The sequence below is a fragment of the Tachysurus fulvidraco genome, chromosome 3, assembly GCF_022655615.1.
Source record: "Tachysurus fulvidraco isolate hzauxx_2018 chromosome 3, HZAU_PFXX_2.0, whole genome shotgun sequence".
Lineage (NCBI taxonomy): Eukaryota > Metazoa > Chordata > Actinopteri > Siluriformes > Bagridae > Tachysurus > Tachysurus fulvidraco.
In genome coordinates this window covers 28,944,773-28,967,603 of record NC_062520.1, presented here as the reverse complement: position 1 = coordinate 28,967,603, position 22,831 = coordinate 28,944,773, and the positions used below count along the sequence as shown (strand labels likewise).

General features: G+C 42.6%; 1 protein-coding gene across 1 annotated transcript in view; it reads right to left on the bottom strand.

Annotated features, from left to right (window-relative positions):
- The window catches only part of cdkal1 (CDK5 regulatory subunit associated protein 1-like 1), a 185,911-nt gene extending 163,080 nt beyond the window's left edge, over window positions 1-22,831 (bottom strand). The window contains exons 1-3 of the mRNA XM_047810996.1: window positions 22,642-22,831; window positions 21,883-22,043; window positions 20,522-20,634 (exon numbers count right to left, since the gene is read on the bottom strand). Of these exons, the coding sequence (XP_047666952.1) occupies window positions 20,522-20,634; window positions 21,883-22,040 (271 nt within the window). The 5' untranslated portion in view covers window positions 22,041-22,043; window positions 22,642-22,831. The remainder of the gene's footprint in view (window positions 1-20,521; window positions 20,635-21,882; window positions 22,044-22,641) is intronic.

Below are 22,831 nucleotides of genomic sequence, written 5' to 3'. Positions count from 1 at the left end.
GACGCAGGAGCATTGCTAAACTTTATTCTCTCCCCTGTCCGATTTGAATGTTTCGTCGTGTCTGGCTGTGCCTGAGCCTTACACGAGTCCTGTCTTTCACTCGTGTGACTACTGCGGAACAGAGACCAACCGTCAGGCCTTTAATCGCATGTCAAACCTGTCAGGGTCTGCAGGCAGGCAACAATAACACACACACGGCAAATATTTACATGCAATTTCAAAGCCATTACACACGTGATTCTGTTTTTTGTTTGCCGACCGTCGACAGGCTTTCTTTCAGCCATGGAGTGATTTGAATGAAAGGTGCTCCTGGCAGTTTGCAGGGTAAACAGCGCAGGCAGTAAATAAAGATGCCAGCTGTCGGTCGGACGGAGGGTCGTGAGCTGGTGGGGGTACGGTGGTGTTACTGGGGTGTGGGAGAGGGGTCACAGTTTAGAAACCGGTCAGATTCTCACTTTTTACTGTGTCATCAGCATCCAAACACCAAACTCGTCCAGAGATGACACACAACGACAAATTAACACCCCTCATTTACCCCCCCCCCCGACATCTACAGATCTATCAATCTATCTAAACTTTTTTATTCATTCCTTCTCTTGGTTAATTATCACTGTGTTTTTTTCTTCCTTTACTTCCTCTATTTATTTCTATCGTTTTCTTTATTACTCTCTGTGACGTGCTTCTGTTTATCTTTCATTTATTTGACTGTCTGTCTTTCTCTCTTCATTTCTCTTCCCTTTATTTCCTTTGCTCTCTTCCTTCCTTCTTCCTTCATTTAGTTTACTGTCAATCTTCCTTCTTTCTTTTTCAATCCCACCGGTCTTTCATCCGCTTTGCTTCTTCCACTCTTTCCCTCGTATCATTTCCATCCCCGCCAGGTTTTCCGCCGCCTCCTGATTAACGTCCTTGCTGAGCGCCGCGTGTCCGACGATGTTAAGGGCTCGAAATATAATGATGGCTGAACATCTGGAAAAACACAAAAGCTTTGGCAAAGCAGCAAAGGAAGAGAATTCAGCAATCGACCTTTTCCTCAGACTCAACAACGAACTCCATTTCACATGCATGATTTATAACATGAGATTCTGCATTATTCCCATCCTCCTCCATCGTCTCCTCTGATAATGAGATGAGATTTGGTGGAGGTTCTGGAAGCCAGCAAGGAGTTTACCGGGCATTGTGCGAGGAGACGGACGACTGCATCAGGGAGGTAGAAAAGGGCATGTGGTGTCTGCTGTAGTGAAGAAGCACCTCGCTCCACACTAAATCATCAAATTCCCAACAGAGCGCTGGGCTCCCAGCACGCTTCCTCCATTCAGGCAGTGACAAAGTGTGAGAACTTACTTCCCCTTCAGGTGAGAACGTAATGAGCAGGTGTGAGAGGGGCTCATCTTTCACAGAAGAGCTGCAGATAAAAAACATGTACAGGGACTTTCAGGCTGAGAAAAAGACAGGTTACAACCACGACTCTGTAATCTATGGGAAGGAGTCTCCAGTGTCAGTGCGCTGAATAAGTCAGCAGGAAAAGCAGTCATCTGCACAACACGTGGTGAGGTACCAAAAGAGACGTGCTGTGTTTTTGCAGAGATACCCGATAGAGCCACAATTTCGCGTTGCCTGACCATCACACCCACATGTGGTTCTTGCCGAACATCACAGTTTCCTTCGGTTGAACTAAGAGTCCAAATCCTGCTCCATCATGACAATGTTCCTGTGCACAAAGCAGCTCCATGAAAACATGGTGTTGAGGTGAAGGTTGGAGTGAAGAACTTGAGTGTCCTACACCGAGCCCTGACTCTAACTCAACACCACTTATCACCACTGGGATGAACTGGAAACAGAGTCTCCTGGACATCCCAACATCAGAGTCTGATCTCACTGATGGTCTTGTAGCTGAACGATCACTAATTCACACAGACATCGAGTGGAGAACCTTCCGAGAAGTGGTAGTGAAGGAAGAAGTAGTGTTCAAAAGGGAGATATAGGTGTGATGGTCAGGGGGCACATACTTTCAGCCATATCGTAGCAATAAAGTATGAAGGAAATGCTTACAGCTGGTTCAGTTGTTTCATGAACATTCAAACTTACTATAAATGATAGAAAACTAAAGCAGCTATACTTTAATTGCAGGTCGTGTGTGTGCTGCGTGACCTCGCCGCTCTGTGGCGGTTCGACTTGTCCTAACGCATCCTCTAACCGCTACGTCCTGTTTCCTAAGGCCATGCTTTGCTTTTTTTTTCTTTTTAATCCGAGTTAAAGGTCCCCGTACGCACAGTCGGCCTCACTGCAGTTACGCAACAGGAGATGTTTGAAACGACGTTATCTCCAGTTTCCAGGAGGACGTTAAGGAGAATTTGCATTTTCATTTTTTATCTTAATGTGAAGATAAATATTCAAATCGTCAGTTCGTTTCATGGCCGTGTTGTGGGAGCGCTGGACGACGCTGGGGAGGTGGAAGCGCTCTGGCGGTGTTATTTTAGCACGGAGCCTTTGCCTCTTTATGGGATCGCTTTCTCTGCCATAACATTCACTTCTTCCCTCAGATCTCTCTCTGTTTACACAACACTGTGACAGGCAAAATGTTTCACCCTGCAACGTGTGTGTGTGTGTGTGTGTGTGTGTGTGTGTGTGTGTGTGTGTGTGTGTGTGTGTGTGTAATGATTAAAAACATTTACAACACTGACCTTAACTGGAAATCTAATGGAAGAATGATGTATTATTTGATTAAGAGTTTTCGTGATGTTATTACCAAGTTTTTCAAACCGTTTTTTGACGATTACAGGCTGTTAAGTGTGTGTGTGTGTGTGTGTGTGTGTGTGTGTGTGTGTGTGTGTGTGTGTGTGTGTGTGTGCGCGTGTGTGAAGACTTGGGAAAAGAGGAGATTTTTGGAGATGAGCACATTGTGAAGGGAAATCCAAAGCATTTCAGCAGAAGGAAAAATTATGTTTTTTTTACCTCATCTTGTTCCTCGTCTCACTCCTGTCTTTCTTTTCCCTCCTCTCTCACCAGATGGAAGTCTTTACCTTAACTTCTCTCTCTCTCTCTCTCTCTCTCTCTCTCTCTCTCTCTCTCTCTCCCCCCTTGTAAGCGGTTTCAGCGCTCGCACCTTGTACACTTTTGTTTCTTTCTCTGGGGATTTTTCTTCACAGTGCATTAATATTGCTGGGGTTTGGGAGACAGACAGACGAGTCTGCAGTGTGCTTATCATTATAACATGATGTATGTGTGTTGTGCTTGGAGGTTTTTGCTAACGTATAACAGGTGATTAGTCACTGAGCCAAACACACACCCTAAAACCTAAAAATTTACCATTATCCCTTTTTAGACAGATTCGTTTATATGCCCGTGTTTCCGATCTTCCTTCATTTTTTCCTCAGTGACTTTGCTGGTACGTTTGATGCCACCACAGAGCCTCCGGGTGCTGAGGGAGAGGTTTACACTCTGCTCGTGTGTGGTGGACTCACTGGAAGGGTTTGAGGTGTCGTTTATCGTGGCCCGTATTTGCATGTCATTTGAATATAACCCCTGCAGGCTATTTGGAATGCCAAGAGGCTAAACTCTCTATTTATTACCCCAGTCTTAACTAGTTTTCAGTTTGCACTTGTTTGCATCTCATTTGCATAAACTGGTCTTGTCAGGGATTTGGGGATCTGTGACCTAAATTATTTCCATTCCACAGACCTGAGAAAGAAACCCTGTGATTAGTATTAATTAAATCAGGACACCTAAAACATGGCGAGAAACTGTACTAAAGTGTGTGTGTGTGTGTCTGTGTGTGTGTGTGTGTCTGTGTGTGTGTGTGCGCGCATGCACAGTGTTACCTGTGATATGTTTACATACAATTTATTACTTATTATTCTTTTAATTTGTGTCTGCTTTCTTTCTCTCATCTTTCTTTCTTTGCCTCGTCTCTTTCTTTCTTTCCCTCGTTTTTCTTTCTTTCTTTCCTTTCTTTCTCTCTTTCCATCGTTTTTCTTCCTTTCTTTCTTCCTTTCTTTCCCTCGTTTTTCTTTCTTTCCTTCTTTCCTTTCCTTCCTTTCTTTCTTTCCCTCGTTTTTCTTTCTTTCCCTTCTTTCTTTCCTTTCTCTTTCCCCACATACTATACTTTTGCTTTTTGCCCTTGTCTTGGGCAATCATGGATTGTGGTTGCCCTGCTACACCCACTGCCTTTGTACATAGGCAGGTGGTAGTGGAAGGGGCAGGTGTCAGTGTGGGGTAGGTAATGATGGGAGGGGCAGGTGTCAGTGTGTGTCATCTTTTTTAAAATCGAGATTTCATTTTGTGCTTCGTCCAAGTCCATATTCAATACGATTTCCAGTGTGTTTCACATTATTGACCGCTTCACTGATTCACAATGTCAAGGCACTAGTGGAGGTACGACTCCGCTTGTTCACGATCCGAAACCATCCTGTGATGGTATGCAGTGGCTGGTGTTTTTTGATTGTAAACATGGAGTCTTCGGGGGTAAAAGTAGCGTAATCAAAGCTCTTAATACGTTTAACCGGAACACCTTGGACGGAAGCTCGGGGGATTCAGTACGCATGTTAGAAATGTAAAAGAAAATGCAATTAGCAGATTTAAATCAGGAGGGAGAGAGATGGAGAAGTGGAGGGTGTGGTGTCAAGACACCCGAGGAGAGAGAGACTGGAGCAACGGATTCTTGTTCCAGCAGCTTAGGCTCGAAGAACAGGAAGTGAGACACTTAGCTGACCTACTTCAATATCATTACAGTGAGACATGAAGCTTCTTCAGCCAACAAGCCCGATCAATACCTTCTTTTATTCTCAAAAACACCGCGTCAAGCAGCCAGACTACAAGCCTGACAATAAATCACCTCATTCATGTGTTTTGAAAGACAAAAATGACAACAACAAAAAAAGCTATTAAATAAATACAAATTTAAACTAATCGGGGAGTAAAATACAAAAAAAAAGAAAAGTCAAAGAAGTAAGTAAATAAATAAACAAATGCAAGAGATAAATAAGGCTAATAGTTACATGGTATTATTGTGTTTATTTAAAAAATAGGGAACAAATATTGAAATACATAAATAAATAAAAAGAATATGTAATATTCAAATAAATTTAATTAACGGATTAATTTAAACATTATATATATATATATATATATATATATATATATATATATATATATATATATATATATATATATAGAGAGAGAGAGAGAGAGAGAGATATCACACACACACACACACACAAACAAACAAAAGCGTTGGGCCACCAAACAAAACAAAAGTGTAGCCAATGAGCAGAAAGGGGCGGGTCTTGTCCATATAGGCGGAAAGAGTGTTCAGTGCGCTGGAGAGAACTGAAGGAGCCGTATATTCACAGGTTGGAGTTTCCCGAGTCAATAACTCCTGAGCTAAACACTGTTACTACACAAAACGCGGTTGTAGCTGCCTCTCTACATTACTACGATAGAAAAGAGGTGTTATTTGTGTAGTAACAGCGTTTAGCTCAGGAGTTATTGACTCGGGAAACTCCAATCTGTGAATAAGTGGCCAACTTCCTGCTCCTTCAGTTCTCTCCAGCGCTGGAAAGCTGATCCTATATTAACACGTCCTACTTCTTGCCTTATCGCAAGTTTTTCTTCTCTTTCTTTCTTTCTTTTTATCCTCCATGTCAATGTTAAAACCGCTTTCTGCTAATGTCACACATGCGCACTGAACACACTCTCTGCCGCATATTGACAAGCCCCGCCCCTTTCTGCTCATTGGCTACACGTTTGTTTTGATTTTTTTAGCTTGTCGTCCCGACTCAGTTTTCTGAAGCATTTCTCAGATATCGGAGACCCCGCCTTTAAGTGTTAAGTAGAAACAGAAAGAAAGAAAAAAAAACCCTGAGATATGGCTCTCTATGGTTCCTTGAGGGTTCTGAGGAAAACTGAGTGTGTTTCAGTTTTTAAAGAACATTGAAGCACTAGTGTACAAAACTAGTGCGGACGTCCAAGCAGAAGAAAAAAAAAAGAAGGAATCGGACCTCGTAATCAATCACAGCTCCGGACTTCAGCAGTGTATCTTTAAGACAAAGTAATTCAAGAAGCCCAGAGACAACAATTTGGTTGTATCGCCATAGCAACAGGTCAAAAAGATGACAGAGTCACCAGAGCCACTGTTATTAAACAAAACTAGAATTTTAATTGTGATTCACTATTTATAGCCTGCTTACTCTGTAAATATGCTTATTTCTTTTTCCATCTTTCTCTCGGTTCTTCTGCTCCAAACCTTAGGCAAATCTGTAAGTGATTAGATTCATAAACAACTAACTTCCTGTTTGCTTTCAAACCAGAGAGAGGTTGTTGCTCCTGAAAGCTGATTTAGTTACTGGACTGGAGGGCGCTCAAACACAAACACACACACACACAGTTGGAGGATCTGAACACATCTAAAGCATTACTCTAAAACCGATGCATGCGCACGCTGCCGGTGAACGGCTTGTTGACGGCGACCTCTTTATATGCAAATTGGCCGTAAAGCACTCCTGATGTTTCACAATGAATATCAAAATTGAAAATCTAAATTGTGTTGGGACGATCGCTTCCCATTAGAGCCGGAATGGGAAAAGCGGAGTGCGGACTGATGAACGACCTCACGCTGAGACGAGCGTCCCAGAGAGACCGGCGTCCTTATTCTCCTCATCAGAGTCGGAGACGCGGACACCGGGGAGCCGTCCCGTTAAAACTAAACCCCCAGGAGGAACCTCACGCTGGACACGCCAGTCTGGAGAAGCTGTTGTTGCAGTCTGGAGCGAGGAACATTGTTTGGTATAGTTTAAAGTTTTTGTAGGAACTTCACATGGCAGTCGTGTGTATATGTGACCTAAACCAAAAATAACCGATATTTCAGTCTGAAGCTCTTCTGCTCCAGCGTTGCTATGACGTCAGTCTAAATCCAAACTTGGTGAAAGAGTGCAGAAGTGAAAACTTCACTGGATTAAAAAAGAAACCGTTGTAATATTCATAGATATGTCCATGTTATATTTGTGAAACCTGACAGTTAAGCTGAATAAACCAACCACCTGCTAAGGCTTGCGGTGTGCTGACCCCAGTAATCGGTCATTTTAGCCCAATATTAAATCTCCCTTTCATTGCCAAAATTCTGATAAAAGTAGCTGCCACACAGGCTCATGCTCACCGTAGTGACAACAATCTGTTTAAATCATTCCAGTCTGTACTAAACACAGTACGGAAACTTTAATGAAGGTCACTAATGATCTCCTGATGGCTGCTGATGCTAGATTCTGGTCCTGTTAGATTTGAGTTCAGCCTTGGACACGGACTCACACGCTAGCTTAGTAACCCGTTTAGCTGCTATTGGCATGACTGGTACACATTTGGCTTGGTTCGCTTCATACCTTTCTGACTGTTCTCCAAATGTTTTGTCCCAGGCCTTGTTCTGTTCTTAATCTTCTCCCCCCTAGGTCACTTTTTTTGGATATTTGGTATACATTTCCATGGTTATGCAGATGACGCACAACTTTACATGTTTACAAAGCCTGACTCTGCTAGCCCACCCTCCAACTTTCTCAAACTTATAAGAAGAACCAATCTTCTTACTGATAAGTTCAGAATCTTCCCTGTCCAAGTTTCTCAGTTTACATCGATGATTCCTCAGTTTCTCCATCTGCCCAGTTTAGAAAATTGGGGGTGACGCTAAGAGCGTTTCCGGATCACGTTACCTCCATCTCCGTAGCAACCATACCTCACCCCACATCTTACACATTTACGGCATTTAGCAGACACCCTTATCCAGAGTGACTTACAACTGAGCAACTGATGGTTAAGGGCCTTGCTCAGGGGCCCAGCAGTGGCAGCTTGGTGGACCTGGGGTTCGAACCCATGACCTTCCGATCAGTAGCTCAAACTCCCATCATGCATTTCATTACCCCCTCCCTTCAAAAACTCCACTGGCTCCTTATCAAACACACAAAGGCCTCTCAGATTATTTATTACTTGCTTGCATTTGTATGGTGACCTAAAGTGGCACCTGTAAATAAAACGTATTATTGCTGGTTCTAGGCTGGACGTAAACTGCGTGGATGAGAAATTTTGAACAAGCTTCGGCATGGCGCACAAGCCCAGGGAGTCACAAGGATTTTATTAACTTAAAATAGGAATATTGGTCTTCGAGAGAGAAAGCAAACACAAACACGTTCGGTCAGGGTAACGTTTGGGATCGATGCTTCAATTTAAACAGCTGGTGTGTCAAACATTTTGATATTTTTTGGAGCAAACGATGTGTAAAGCGCTCAAGTGATTTGCTCAGAACACTTAGACCCTAGACGTCAAGAATGCAACACAAGGTATGGCAGCAGGTTCAGGGGTATTGTCAGATAACAAACTGAAGTCCTATCATAACACGTCGAACCCTGGTGTTTACCCCACCATAGCCAAGTCATTCCTAAAAGAGTGTTTTCGAAGGTATTAAAGGAAAGGCTGTTCTGTTGGAGCATCTTGTCGTTTGCCCGAGTGACGGCAAATCTGCAGTCATGTCAAATCCCTCGATTATCTATCCACTTTCAGCGCTTCAGTGGAGTACCAGCAGCCTCCTGCTGACTTCCCTCGAGTCATCACAGATAACTTGACTATAAGGACCCAGAGACAGGGGTTTGTTTTAGAGAAATTCATCAGAAAGTCCATATTTCCACAATTTCACAATCCCCGGTGTCCTTTTGTACAGCGGGAGTCCGTTAATACCGGCGCAGTCACTCTTGCATGCACCAGTGGGCTGATGGGTAATGTGGGTTCGATCTCAGCAGGTAGCCTCAGTGTTTCTCGCTTTCAAGGAAGTCACCATGCACTCACCCATTACAGCCAAGAGCTGCCAGACAGTACTGGCTGATCCGCTTTGGCGTTTACTCGTGCTTATCCTTCAATCTCTCAAGCCCAAGAGACTAGCAGATGGCCAACTGTGACATCATATCTCAGTGCATGGAGAGAGGAAATCTTCTTTGCTAATTGTCCAGGAATAACCCCGGCAAGGCAAACACAGCACTCATGATCGAACATGTAGGCCGCTGGAGGTTAGGGAAGGGAAAGACAGCCGGTAAATGCATTATGAAGCAAAGAAACATGCCCAGAACATGGAAAACCCATCCGTATAGTTTCACATATTGAGAGCCGCTAAATCCCTTGCTGAGAGCGAGGGATGTTATAAAGCCTGATCCATTGTCCACAAACACACACACACACCAGTAACCAGTCTCTGTTAAACAAATGATGTCAATAATTCACTCCAAATTAAACCTTTAAATCAGAAATGGATGCTACATGGAATGGTTCCTTTCCACTAACAGCATAGTTTCAGAAAAGAATAAACTCTCTGATGGTGAAAAAAAAAACTTCCCTCTATTACAAGGAACATTAGAGGAACCAAACATACGAGTCACCAGAGTCTTACGGTTACTGCCTATACAATAAGGTTGTCGATCTCATGACAGAAGAATCCTTTCACAGTGTAATCTTTCAGCAGCATCAGGTTGAAACAGACAGCTTAAAGCCTGCTTTAATGCAGCAACTCTGGATGGCCTGCTCATTTGGGAAAATGAGGTCATCTACTGAGAAATCTGAGCTGAAGGCTTGCTGATCAGGAACGATGCTGAAAAGCTCTTGACATGTTCAGAGCAGGTAGGGTAGAAAAAGCAGAACTTTGGCTGGACTCCTACAGCAAGGATTAGCCAAATATATATATAAATATATACGGTCTCCAAAAAACTCAATGATCTACATGGAAAAACCGCAGAGCCAATTTTCCAGTAACATCAGATAAACAGAAAATCTCAATGTGTATATCCATGACGACCCGAAACCCAAGAAAAGTCACAAGAAATAGTTGACACACGTTAAGTAACCGTAATAAATAATATGCACAAGCTATTCGGGTTTCCAATGGAAAATGAAACACATCCAAGACAAACCGATTTTAATCAGAAAACCAGTGATTCGAGGTCACGCTCTCCAAACCCTGATCCTGATCTAACCCCTTGTCCTAAACATTTTAGTCTTTCCTCTGCTCGAACACAACGATCAGCATGCCTTCCTGAGTTAAAGTGGGTGTCTTAAAAGAGAAACAACGCTGAAATGTGCAGCATCCGGGCTGGAAACCCGTGCCTTAGAAGACAAGTGCGTTATATGGCTAATAAACACGTCTTACAAATCTGAGAGGGCGAAGAGCAGAGTATCCAAACGAGCAAGGGTAGTACATGCTGCTCATGTCTAGCAGAGCTTACTAATCTTACCCCATTACTGCAGCTTGAATAATTGAGCAAGGCTTGGACATTGACTCTACGGGGACAGCTGGAATGGGGCTAAATTTCCCTGTGCCTCATTACTGATGCACACCATCGCCAAGACACTTCCAGAGTGACGGTGCATGACCGGTCAATGTCAAGAGCCATCAGGATTCTGGGACGGTCCTGATGGTGATGGATAATCCGACTAGTTGTTATGGGTATTTACTCTCTCTGCGGCCGAGGCTACGCTGAAAGCTTCTGCACGCGTGCACAAACAGATGCAGGACGGAAACCCAGTCTATAACTCCTCTCAATCAGCTTATGTCATGTCCTCCCCCAGCTCCTGTCGAATTCTAAAGTGTCACAGCACCGCATCTCACAGCGTCAGGGTTTACAGATCTGGCCTACAGTGTTCGCAGTAAGCCCTGATCCCGACAACATGAGATCTAATCGCCCTGAGTCAGGACTATTATAAATTGTGTCTACTCAAGGGCGCTCCAGCTTTCAGCAATCGAAAATCAGCCAAGCCACTAATGCCTAATCAATACGGTGCTATCGATTTCCTCAAATTCAAAGTACAATATTAACTAAATTAACTTCAGCCTGTATAACATCCTCACGGCACTCGCGGGTGAACGGATCCGCAAGGAATCCACGTGCCACCGAGGGCCACGCGTGTCAAAAACACAACACTGTGAAGCTCTTCTTTTTTTAAAACGGAGTAGACGGATTAATCGAAAGACCCCCCGACAACTTGCCGATGCAAAACGCGTCCGTGCAATTATACACCATTTCCATAACACAGAAAGGTCAGTGGCTTCTCATTTGCTCCGAATCAGACCTTTCTGCTTTGCTACACCATAAAGTAGATGCTGCATGCAAATTGCCGCAGCCTTTTTCCAAACTGTCTGGCTTTCAAAAGCACTTCAGTCCCTTTGGCCCTTTCATTTGTATTTATACAGTGTGGCTTGCACGTGTGATGCCAGAGCACCCCCGGGGATCTAGACATGCAGAATTAATATGTTTCGAGTCCTGTACTCTCGGGTCACCCCCTTCATCACGCTCGGCTCAGCTCCGGCAGGTGGTCAAGAGAAAGCAGTCATTAAAATTGATAAGCAAAAACAGAGCACGAGGTATTTTACCAGAGAAGTAGGAGATGAAAAAATGAAAACAAAACGAAAAGCGTCCAATAGAACGTTCAGCTCCGCATTTGTTGCCAAAAAAAAAAAAGGCTTTAAGGTTATGGAAACACTGACTAATTGCATTCTAACCAAAATGGCTGGAATAAGGAAGAAGCTCATTATTACCAAGCACAACATATTATATATTTAAGGTAGTAGCAGTATGCTGACGTTTACTCCTCGTCTAAAGTCGGAGTTCAAGCTTAGGGACTGGCCCGCAGTAACAAATCCCAGTTTATTAAAGAGGTTTTGAAATATTTTATTCTTATATACCGATATTTTGCTGTAGCACAGAACAAAATAAGGAATAAAAGTTTTAAACGGTAAAAGAAAATAAATGTCCCTTTCACCAAAGTGCTTGAAGGATATTTTGTACTTCCGAGGGATGACCTTGGTTGCATTTTTATAAGAGCGCTCATTAACTGCGGAAGGGATCAGATATGGGATGAAGGAGAAAATCAACGTTCATCACACCTTCTCATACCGGCAAAGGTTGAACTGTAGCCGCCGTCTCCCAACCCCCTCTACCACACAATCAAACCAGACAGAGCTATAAACTGATATAAGCCAACCAGCAGCACATTCTACAAAGCATGGATTCAGGAGTTATTAAGCCTAGGTGAAAGGCCATCACATCATTCTGCCACAGTCAGCTCCTGGGAAAATAACTGTGTGCGAGTGGAAGAGAAGGAGGAGGAGGTGGTGGTGGTGGTGGAGAAGGAGGATTGGAGATTGCTGCCTTTTCCTGATTGTGACCAGAAACCAAGCTTACCCATCGCTTTCGGTCAATCCCGTGTCCTCACTTCCTATTATCAGTGCACTTTCGTGACAGAAGATGATGGCTCCCTTGGTGGAAATGTGATTGGGCTTAGTTTTATGGGGTCTGGGTTGAAAGTGGGTGGATGAGGAGTGTAAGGTGGTGTGCAAGCTGGACTCATCAGATGACGACCTCGGTAGGTCGCGGTAACATTAAGCACAGGGGGCTGGAAAACATCGGAGCGAGAGATTGGAGCTCGGAGATGCTTCCGAGTGATGGAACGGAGTAAGAGTCCTAGATCGGTCATCGCCGAGGAACTGATGAAAATTCACAAAATCTGCTACAGGGGAGTGTGTGTCAAGACCAGGTTGAGCCAAGAAGCAGTATTTCTCTGAATTCTCCTGCCAATCTGATCACTGGTCACTGTGGCCCTTGATCAAGGGCAAAAGAGAAACAGATAAGTGTTTACCTTCGCCAGAACATTTACTAAGAGCTGGGCAAGGGCAAATACAAGAGGCCACTCCGTGAGGAACTTCAATTAAAAAGGCACTCATATTTAAAGGCTAATAGCCAGTTGACATAAGCCTTGCAGACTTCTCTTGATACTTTAACAGCAGGTCAAGAGGGAGCACCAGAAGGACATTATGGAATGAGCAGTGTCTGGAGCAAGGACATGTTCAGATGCTCAACAAGAACGCAACAAGTTTAGCATCAGACTTCAAATTCAGAGTCCAGATTTGAGGACCCAGCTCGATGCAGAATAGAGGACAAAAACTGGTCTATCTCCAGTTCATCTCCAGGACAAACCAAGTAAAATAAGGGATGGCCGTGAAATTTTCAACTATGACATGGTGAACTGATCATCATCATCAAATATGTATACGCAGTGGCATGTGGTGATTTCAACTAATATGTTGGTCTGTATTCTTGCTAAGAGACAAAACCAAGTCTGAGACACTAAAAATATTATTAAAAAAACCATCTGCTGTTTAACTTTTCTGTGTAAAGCACCTGTTGTGCGTCTGTCCGCCATCAGTCCCCACCCCAAGACCGGACCGTTTCAATGGAACGTGTGATGAAAGAAAGCAGTTCATACTAAATATATATATTACAATTAAATAATTCATTCTGTGAGACAATAGTTCTTTGTGTATTCACATAAAATAACAGCAGCTGGTATTTAGAGTGTTTGCTCTTAACGAGGCGTTTAATTCCCCGCATAGGAAAGAGCACATGCACAGACCAACTGTAACAGTCCCAACAGGTCATCAAACACCACAGGCAAAGTTCGAGAAGGAAGCCGGGCACACTGCGCTGCGCTCCATCCGTGGAAACACGGCGTCATCGCCGCTCTCTTCACTTCGTCCAGCTCGTCTCCTGTATGACAGAACAGTTTGCAGTCGCAGCTCATGGCTCACTCCATTTCATAGTCTCCTCCTTTTCCAAGCCACTCTCTCACATATTCCCTTTTTTCTCTTTCCACTGTTGTGGTCTGGGTTGAAGCGAGGGGGAAAAAAGTCTCACCAGTTTGTTTTAAGCTGCTCCTGAGTAGCGAGGGCTGTGTCGAGCGATTACTGATTATTGTCGAGCATTACGCTGTGCTTCCAAACCGGGGCTTCCCTTATTGGTCGCCTCGGAGAGACGAATACAGCAGCGTAGACGATGCTCCTCCAATCACGAGCCTTCAAGAGCTGCCATTTTCATGAATGAGCGAGGTGTACGCACACGTTCAGTGAAGACTTTTCTAACCTCACATGGATAAAAAAATACAATAAAACAAACATAAAGGCCAAGAAAACAAAAGCAGCAAATAATGTGTAAAAGGGAACAAAGCTAATATAATCATCCTTTGACTTTTCTGGCCAACAACCTGGATACACCTTTATAATTCCTGATACACAAGGACGTGCTTCCTCAAACCGTCTCTCTGGAACGAGGACGTAGCAACCGTTGGCAGTTAATGTTTACAGGCAATACTATCCGTTTTATGTAAATCATTATTGTAGTGCGTCTCTCCGTGTCTGGGAGTGAGAGAGGGAGGGAGGGAGAGAAAGATGCCTTTTTAGACAGCAAGACTTTTTTAAACCTCTGCGTTGAGCAACAGTGCCATCTATGGGTGCGGATTAAAAGTGTACATTACTGTACAAGTAATGACCTGCACATGGACTCGGTTAAATTGACCTAATTTATACAAGGAATGACGTAATGCTGTACAACGCAGTTTAATTTGTTTTATGCTTAAACTACCAAAAAAATTACCAGAAAATTATTAATAATGACAAACAAGCTATTTAAAAGCATCTGCGTCCTGTCTGTGTTCTTTTGTGAGCTGAAGGTGAATTTAAAATAACTGTAAATTAAATTTAACTATTTTACGCAAGCATGTGATTTTGGTGTTTTTCCATTTCCCAGCTTAATCCCCTTTCTGCTGTAATTTAATCTGACGTCATGTATTTCAGCAGGAAAAGTCATCTCAGGGTTGTTGGCGGAGTGAAATATCAACTGACCGACAGATAAACACTGCCACCTACTGTTCAATACAGGCACTCATCACATCCCCAACATGTCCAAAACACAATCCGTGACCTCGTTCCAATCACGGTTCAGACTGATGACAGATAAAATAACACGTTGCTCACAATTTTCACGCTTTTCAGTCATCCATACAACAAGGGTTATAATCTTTAAGATTGGCTTTGTCGATTTTACAGCGAGCTGTTCAGCCGCCCTTAGAACTGTCTGCTCTGGACACTTTTCCAGGCACTTACATCTTCCATTAGAAAAAAAAACCCAGGCTTAAATACAGAGCCTGCGAGTAAACCATTCATTCGAAATAAATAATAAAATCACAATGTGTCATGCTGTTAAAACAAAATAATCAGTTACGGGTTGATGTGACAAAGCAGAATTACCCACAGATCCCACCTCAAAGAACATTTACCACAGCGGTTTGTCGATATTTATTCATTAACCCATCCTTTATCGCCTGTATGTCGTTATATATTTGTAGCTTTATTTCTTACAACGGAGGCTCCTTCCATAAGTGTTCTCTTTAATCAGGTCCCTACAAGTCCCGGCGAATGAAGTGTTACCATAGAAACACTTTGGATTGGAAAGCACTGTGGTATAAATGAGTTAATCCTTATGTAACATACATGGCACACCCTGTAATAACAGGTACAGTGGGATAATAACAGGTCTAATACACACTCGGCTCCAGTCACGAGGCTGGATTAGAGTAATACATAGTTAATGAGACAATTAGAGACTCCGTTAGAGACTCGTGGGCCTGGGGCAAAAAGCTGGAGCAGAAATTACAGCTGTAATAAGTCATTTCTGCTCAGCAAGTCTCCCATAAGGAAAGAAGGAACAGCAAAATATTTCTATTTATTCACAAAAAAAAAAGTATATCCAAGGTAGTCAATAGTATCCAGTACTTGTGAGATTAAAAGGCGAGACGACATGATGATATCAATATCACTATAAATTCTAACTTACAATATGTTTTTCAGAAACATCTTCATTTTTCTTGGTCATTCTAATGAAATTTTACAAATTTTCCATTTTAGAGGTGAGATGTAAGAACATTTCAAACCAAGACTCTATTTTTTTTCTCTTTCAAATAGTGTCGGAGAACGTTCGGCTAACATCGGGTTACAATTCAGCGACTAATTTCGAACTCATTTTAAAAAATAAAAGGAAAAAAGAACAGAAATGTATTGAATCCTTCCCCTGTGCAGTTCGTATCCAGGTTCAATAGGTTAAGTCTTCCTTCAGGCGAGTTATATGTATGCCCCGCCTCCTTTTCAGTGTCGTAAAGGTGTTTTTATTTCTCTAAGCCGTGCTAGGAAGATAAGCGCTAGCTCAGCTACAGCTGACAGCTTTGTCACATGAAACCACATCTAAACCTGCAAAGTGCACATTTCCTGAGCAACAATTACAGCTATTTCCCCACAATTGAAAGGAAAGGAACAAACAACGATAGCATGATTAAGCCTACCCACCAGGTACATCCTGTGTGGAAACAAGCAACATTTTACAGACAGACAGACAGACAGCAGACAGACAGACAGAGATTAAAGTGAGTGTGTGATCAGAAGGTTGCAGAGTAGAGAGCTCTGTTCTGGTCAAGGGAACAGTGAACTAGCATGTCTGTGAGACTTTAAATGTCTATACACACACACACACACACACACACACACACACACACACACACACACACACACACACACACACAGAGACACACACACACACACAGAGACACACACACACACAGAGACACACACACACACAGAGACACACACACACACAGAGACACAGACACACACAGAGACACAGACACACACACACAGACACACACACACACACAGACACACACACACACAGACACAGACACACACACACACAGACACACAGACACACACACACAGACACACACACACAGACACACACACACAGACACACAACAGTATAGTAACTAATCAGTGATGAAATGAATAACAAGGTGAAAATTGACTGAATGCAGTTATAAAGGTTTATACTTATAGGTTATAGTTTCAATAGCAACAAATGGCTTAAGGCAGCGTTGTCCAAGCAGAAGCCACACCAGAGTCAAGAAGCCAAGAACATCTGATTAAACAGGTGGAATCAGGCGTGGCTTCTGCTTGGTTGGAGTAAAAACCTGCACCCACACCGGCCCTTTGTGCGTAAGATCGGACACCGCTGGCTTAAGGGCTTGTAAAGTGGACATTCTGCATAAGTTAAACATTAAAAATGGCTAAAGTGGTGAAGTTTTCTGTAAGGAAAAACGTCTAACTCGTCTGGAAGGAGCCTCCAGTGCCAGCACTCCAGGACAGAGGGGTTTACAGAATGGTTTCTCAGTGACAAAACTCTTCTCCTGAAGGTCTGTGAGATTAAACCGAAGTTCTAATGAATAACAAGTAGGATTTATTTTAACATGAAAAACTGTTGGAAAACTGCCAAGAAAAAACGCTCCCGGACTTGCGGTTGATGGAAAACCATCCACTTGGGGGTGTTGAAAAGAACTTCGCTTCATAATATATCACTGATTATTTTTCTGTAACTGCATGTGACACACTGGTTTATTACATCTGCCCACAGTTAATACCACCACCACTCATAATATGTATGTAGAAATAAAGCTCAGGGTTTAATGTGCTTCAGACATTCAAACATCTAAATCTGCACATTTGGGTTCTCCATTAAGCCTGATTACAGATGAACTTCTCCAAGCAGAGGTCAGAGTATCCCGAGGACAGAACGGAACAGCGTGGAGTGACGCACCATGCTTCTTGGACAGATTTGTGTATAATTCGAGGCAGCTGCAAGCCTTTTTAAGCTCCTTAAAATATCTCCACTTAATTACTGTCATCTGTAAACCTTGGCCCGGAGGAGAGCCGAACGCACCATCACGGTTTGCGTCCCGACCTGCAAATGAGGGACGTGTTTATGACCCGTGTTTTAACGAGTGACCGCTCCTGAAGCATTGATATAAAAAGTGTTCTGAGGGTAAAGTTAATGAGTAAAGATAATGCGATAAAGCGCTGAGTCGGCTGGAGAATGTGCCCAGAACTCGCTCGATAAAACTTACACTCAACGTTCACGCTAACTCCAGTAAAGAGGTGTTTTGAAACTGATGGCTACCAGATGTCTGAACACAACAGGGATCTTGAGCCTCTTTCAGCAGAAAGGAGCAGGCGAGGAGCCGCTGGTTAACTCCTGCCGAGAGACTAATAGCAGACGTGCACGGGCTGAAAGGACAAGAGTGTCTTCTAGAGGTCACGCTAAAATAACTCACCCATGATCTTTAACCACTAAAACCAGGCAATAAGGTCGACTCAAGTGCAGTTATGAGGTCCTTCAAAATGACCCACAGCAAAACATCAATCACTTTGACCTAACGAATCCTCTCCTACTATTAACACGCACATATTCCAGCTCAAACCCAGACTCCCAGATGCCACAACACAGACTTAACCATGTTCTTCTGCAGCTTGTCCTGTGAAGAGCGACCGACACCCCCAGGTCTGACTCCCACCCAGACACAGCTACCTGGACCTGCCATCTTGGACTTAATTTCTCACACACACACACACACACACACACACACACACACACACACACACACACTTACTCTAAATGGGAAATAATGATGCTCCTTAAATGTTCTGCCCAAACCTACTCCATTACCCAGACTCCACTACTCTGAGCCCTCAACTTAACCACTGGAGCCTGGCAATTCTGCCTTAATCTCCTACTACCACAGCTTCTCCTATTCAGATCTACCAGCTCAGTCCCTCAGACACAGACACAGCCTTTAATACTCTAAACTAGCAACAACTTAGACCTGCAGACTCCAACTTATCTACACAGACCTCACAACATGGACTAACTACACCCACTTAGGGACTCAGTCCAAGCATCTCGAACCCTGTGACCCTGACAGGGTTTTTCCGGGGTCAAAATCGGTCTTCGGTGGTGGCTGACCGACATGGTCATCCACACACAGCAAAGAGTACTCTAGTACCCACATGATCCGCAAGCCCAATATTGACAATAAACGTTCAACTTAAAATAAATACAAACAAACAGTTTGTGAAAAAAGCTGTGATTTTCCCACGACTGGCTTTCTTAGTTTTGAAAGATAAAATCCTTTCTTTGATAGATAATTATTTTAGTATAATCATATCGATTAAAAAGTATCATTAAAAACGTAGCGTTAAAAGGAGTAAGTGTAATTTTTTACTATATAAAATGTAATAAAATTAGCAGCTAGCTAGGATCAGCTTGCTTTGTGCTCTGATTTAGTTTCATCTCACTCCAGTCTAACTTTAAACTAAATGACTTTATAGGTAATTTACTACACATTGTCATAGGCCTATACATACTGTGGGTTATTAAGGCTAAATGTTACTAAACACTCTTGCTAAATGGGGAAAGCACACTTACTTTCTCATTTCAGATGTGTATGTTCTAAGAAGTAATGATTTGTTATACACCGATTCACACACTGACGGGCAACCAACAGCTTTAACCAGTCATTATAATGAATCGGCTCAAAGGAGTGTTGTGTGGGAATCCTGACTGATAGGACATCGCGAAGATTTGTCAACACACACACACACACACACACACACACACACTTCATAACTGGATAGTTTTGGGGTTTTTTTGCGTTTATTTAAAGTTATGTCAGCTGCATGTGCGGAATGCTTGTTACCAAGAGGAGATCTGAACCCCATGTGACCTTTACACCAATTCAACACTTGTTTGACTGTATATTTGTAATCTCACCCCCAGTGTCACCCATATGAGGATGGGTTCCCCTTTGAGTCTGGTTCCTCTCAAGGTTTCTTCCTTACCAATTTAAGGGAGTTTTTCCTTGCCACTGCTGCCTGAGTCACCTCAGACTTGCTCATTGGGGATATATACATATACATACATACATACATACATACATACATACATACACACTGAACTATAAATATCTTGAGTTTTTACTATATTAATTCTCTATATTTCTCCTTATGTTTAACTTCTGTTCTATGTTTATGTTCTGTAAATCTGCTTTGAGACGAAGCCCATTGTAAAAAGCGCTATACAAATAAACTTGAATTGAATCACAAGAGAGTGCGTGTCGTGGGTGGGGTGGGGGTGTTGGTTAGGGTGTGGGGGGCTGTGCTCGTTCTGTCCGTCACTAGCCTGCTTCACTCACAAAACCCAATTACAGATCAAATAAGGCTTTGGTGGGACAAAAAAATCGTTTTGGCATCTGCCAAAATATTTTCAATGTAGGAAAAACCCTGCATGACCTAAACACGTACTCCCCCATCTTCTGCCATGAAGAACTACCATTCAGATCCAGTGATCGAGCGTCTTGCATCTACCGACTCAGATCCAACTAGACGACTAACTCACTACCTGGAACCAACAACCCTGACCCAGTGACCTGGAGGTAACAACAACTAAGACCTGGCCATCTAATCTAATACCCCAGTTGCCCCCAAGTGTACAGTCTGAACGTCTTCAGTTTGTTTGTCACAGTGAGGAAATTTTAGACTAGTGTTTATGCATGTGGAAGAAGGGGCAGGTTCGAGAGCTGGTTCATAAATGCCAAGGATATTAAGTGGCTGGAATCACACACCTGTACTTGGATGTACTAATGACTTTTCCTCTGTTATAGTCATCTTATACAGAACTGGGAATTAATTGCTGGATATATTGGACCTTTATGGACACGCTCTCTGGTCCGTAAGGTCAAAATACTGTACTGTAATGAGAGTAGTGTAACTGAGGGCTGTGTGTGTGTGTGTTACCAGTCATCTTGTAGCCGCTTGCAGCCAGTTGCCCCGCCATGTACTCCCCATCTGAGCTGTTATGTGAGCAGCCCCACGTCCTCATCCACACTTTCTGGGTGCCCGGGATCACACTAGTGGGAGGAAATAAACACACAGATTCTGACACACTGACACAAACACACAGAACTTTACTCTGAGACAATCACACAAGTTGAAGATATAGTTTTGTGTTGTATATTTCAGTCTGTTAGTTTCTCAACCAGCTGAGAGACTGAAACAGACACAGTGAAGACCGTAAAAGCAGCATCATCACGTCAAGGGTGTAATAACACAATCATAGTGCATCAGGGTTACACAACTGTTCCATGTTTGCACTCCTGTTGCTGTGGCATCCAATAGGAAATAACCTGATCGTGAATTTTAAAGAACTGACTGTGTTTCAAGCCCACAAACTCTACTAAACTTTCACACCATCAAGAAAAAAAAATGATATCATTTCAACAGATTCTAATTTAAAGAAACATTATCGGATCTTACCAGAGCGACAAGCAGAGAAGGTATCACAATGCTTTGTCCACAAGATGGCGACAAAAACCTTCTAACTTAAACCTTAAATTCAAACATTTAATCTTTTTTTTTTTTTTAAATAAGCATCAAAAAGAGATAATTTATTTCTTTGTTTGATTACAGGTTCATAATGAAGCCATTATCTGAATTAAATACTGAATGTTGAATTAAATTAACTACTGAATTGTGGCCTTTCAAACTACAGTAACGTTCCTGCTAAAACTTTATTCAGATTCTTTTTAATTTTATACCTATCTGGAAAATACAACTTGTCTATAATGACAAAAGATGCAATATGTAATATGTAACTATCGTGTGTCTCACGTGTGCGTCAAGTCTCACTCGTGTGTCTCACGTGTGCGTCAAGTCTCACTCGTGTGTCTCACGTGTGCGTCAAGTCTCACTCGTGTGTCTCACGTGTGCGTCAAGTCTCACTCGTGTGTCTCACGTGTGCGTCAAGTCTCACTCGTGTGTCTCACGTGTGCGTCAAGTCTCTCTCGTGTGTCTCACGTGTGCGTCAAGTCTCTCTCGTGTGTCTCACGTGTGCGTCAAGTCTCTCTCGTGTGTCTCACGTGTGCGTCAAGTCTCTCTCGTGTGTCTCACGTGTGCGTCAAGTCTCTCTCGTGTGTCTCACGTGTGCGTCAAGTCTCTCACGTGTGCGTCAAGTCTCTCTCGTGTGTCTCACGTGTGCGTCAAGTCTCTCGTGTGTCTCTCACGTGTGCGTCAAGTCGCTCACATGTCTTTCACGTGTCTCTCGTGTGGCTCACGTGTCTCTCGTGTGTGTCTCTCGTGTGTGTCTCAAGTCTCCTCACCTGTCAGCCTGCAATTCCTCGTTAGCTGTGAGATCTTTCCGTTTTCTTACTCGGGGAATGACAGACTGTCTGCTTGAGGAGCGCTGAAGAGAAGCCGGCTCGCTGGAGGACACCATGTCCTCGATATCATCAACAAGAGAGTCGCACGCAGACGGCATGGTCTGGTAAAATAAACACACATCATCACTACTGACACATTACAAAAAATATAAGCAGGATATATCAGCATGGAAAATATAGATATAGATTTATTTCATTGATTTATACATGCAGACAAACAAAGTGTGTCGAACTACCATTATTAACTATTACTAACTTAATTTAATAATTAAATTTCATGTCTTCTTTTTTTTATTTCATATATTACTTTCCACTAAATAATAATTTGTGTATAGTATATATAATATAATAAACTATATGAATATATAAATAATAATGTGTAACAACTGACAATGTAATATTTAAATGAAATGTAAATTCATTTCGTTTTATTTTAAAAACATTTCTGAACTGAAACAACACACAGATAATTATTCATTTACTTTAACCCTAATTTTCTCTCTGAAATTTAAGCGTCCTATCTGTTTACCCACACTAAACTTTAAAATGTATATATTAATAATAAAGTTTCTCAAAGGTTCCTTTATCTCTGCACACAGACTTTAGGTTTCTCCAGGTTCAAGCTAACAGGCTAATCTAGCTAGCATGCTGGAGCCACATGTGAGCTAAAAATAAGACAGCAGGACATTAAACACTTACTTTACAAACTAACAATCGGGCTGTTTTATCTCTGAATAATCTTTCGGGATAAAATCCACCCTAAATAATAAAGCAGCTCAGAGTAAAACTTCATAAACGTTGGTTTAGCAGAGTTTGACTTGTTTATCTAGAAGCGTCCATGCTGGAACGCCACTTCAGCCCAATCCCAAACCACCAGCTAGGGCACTGA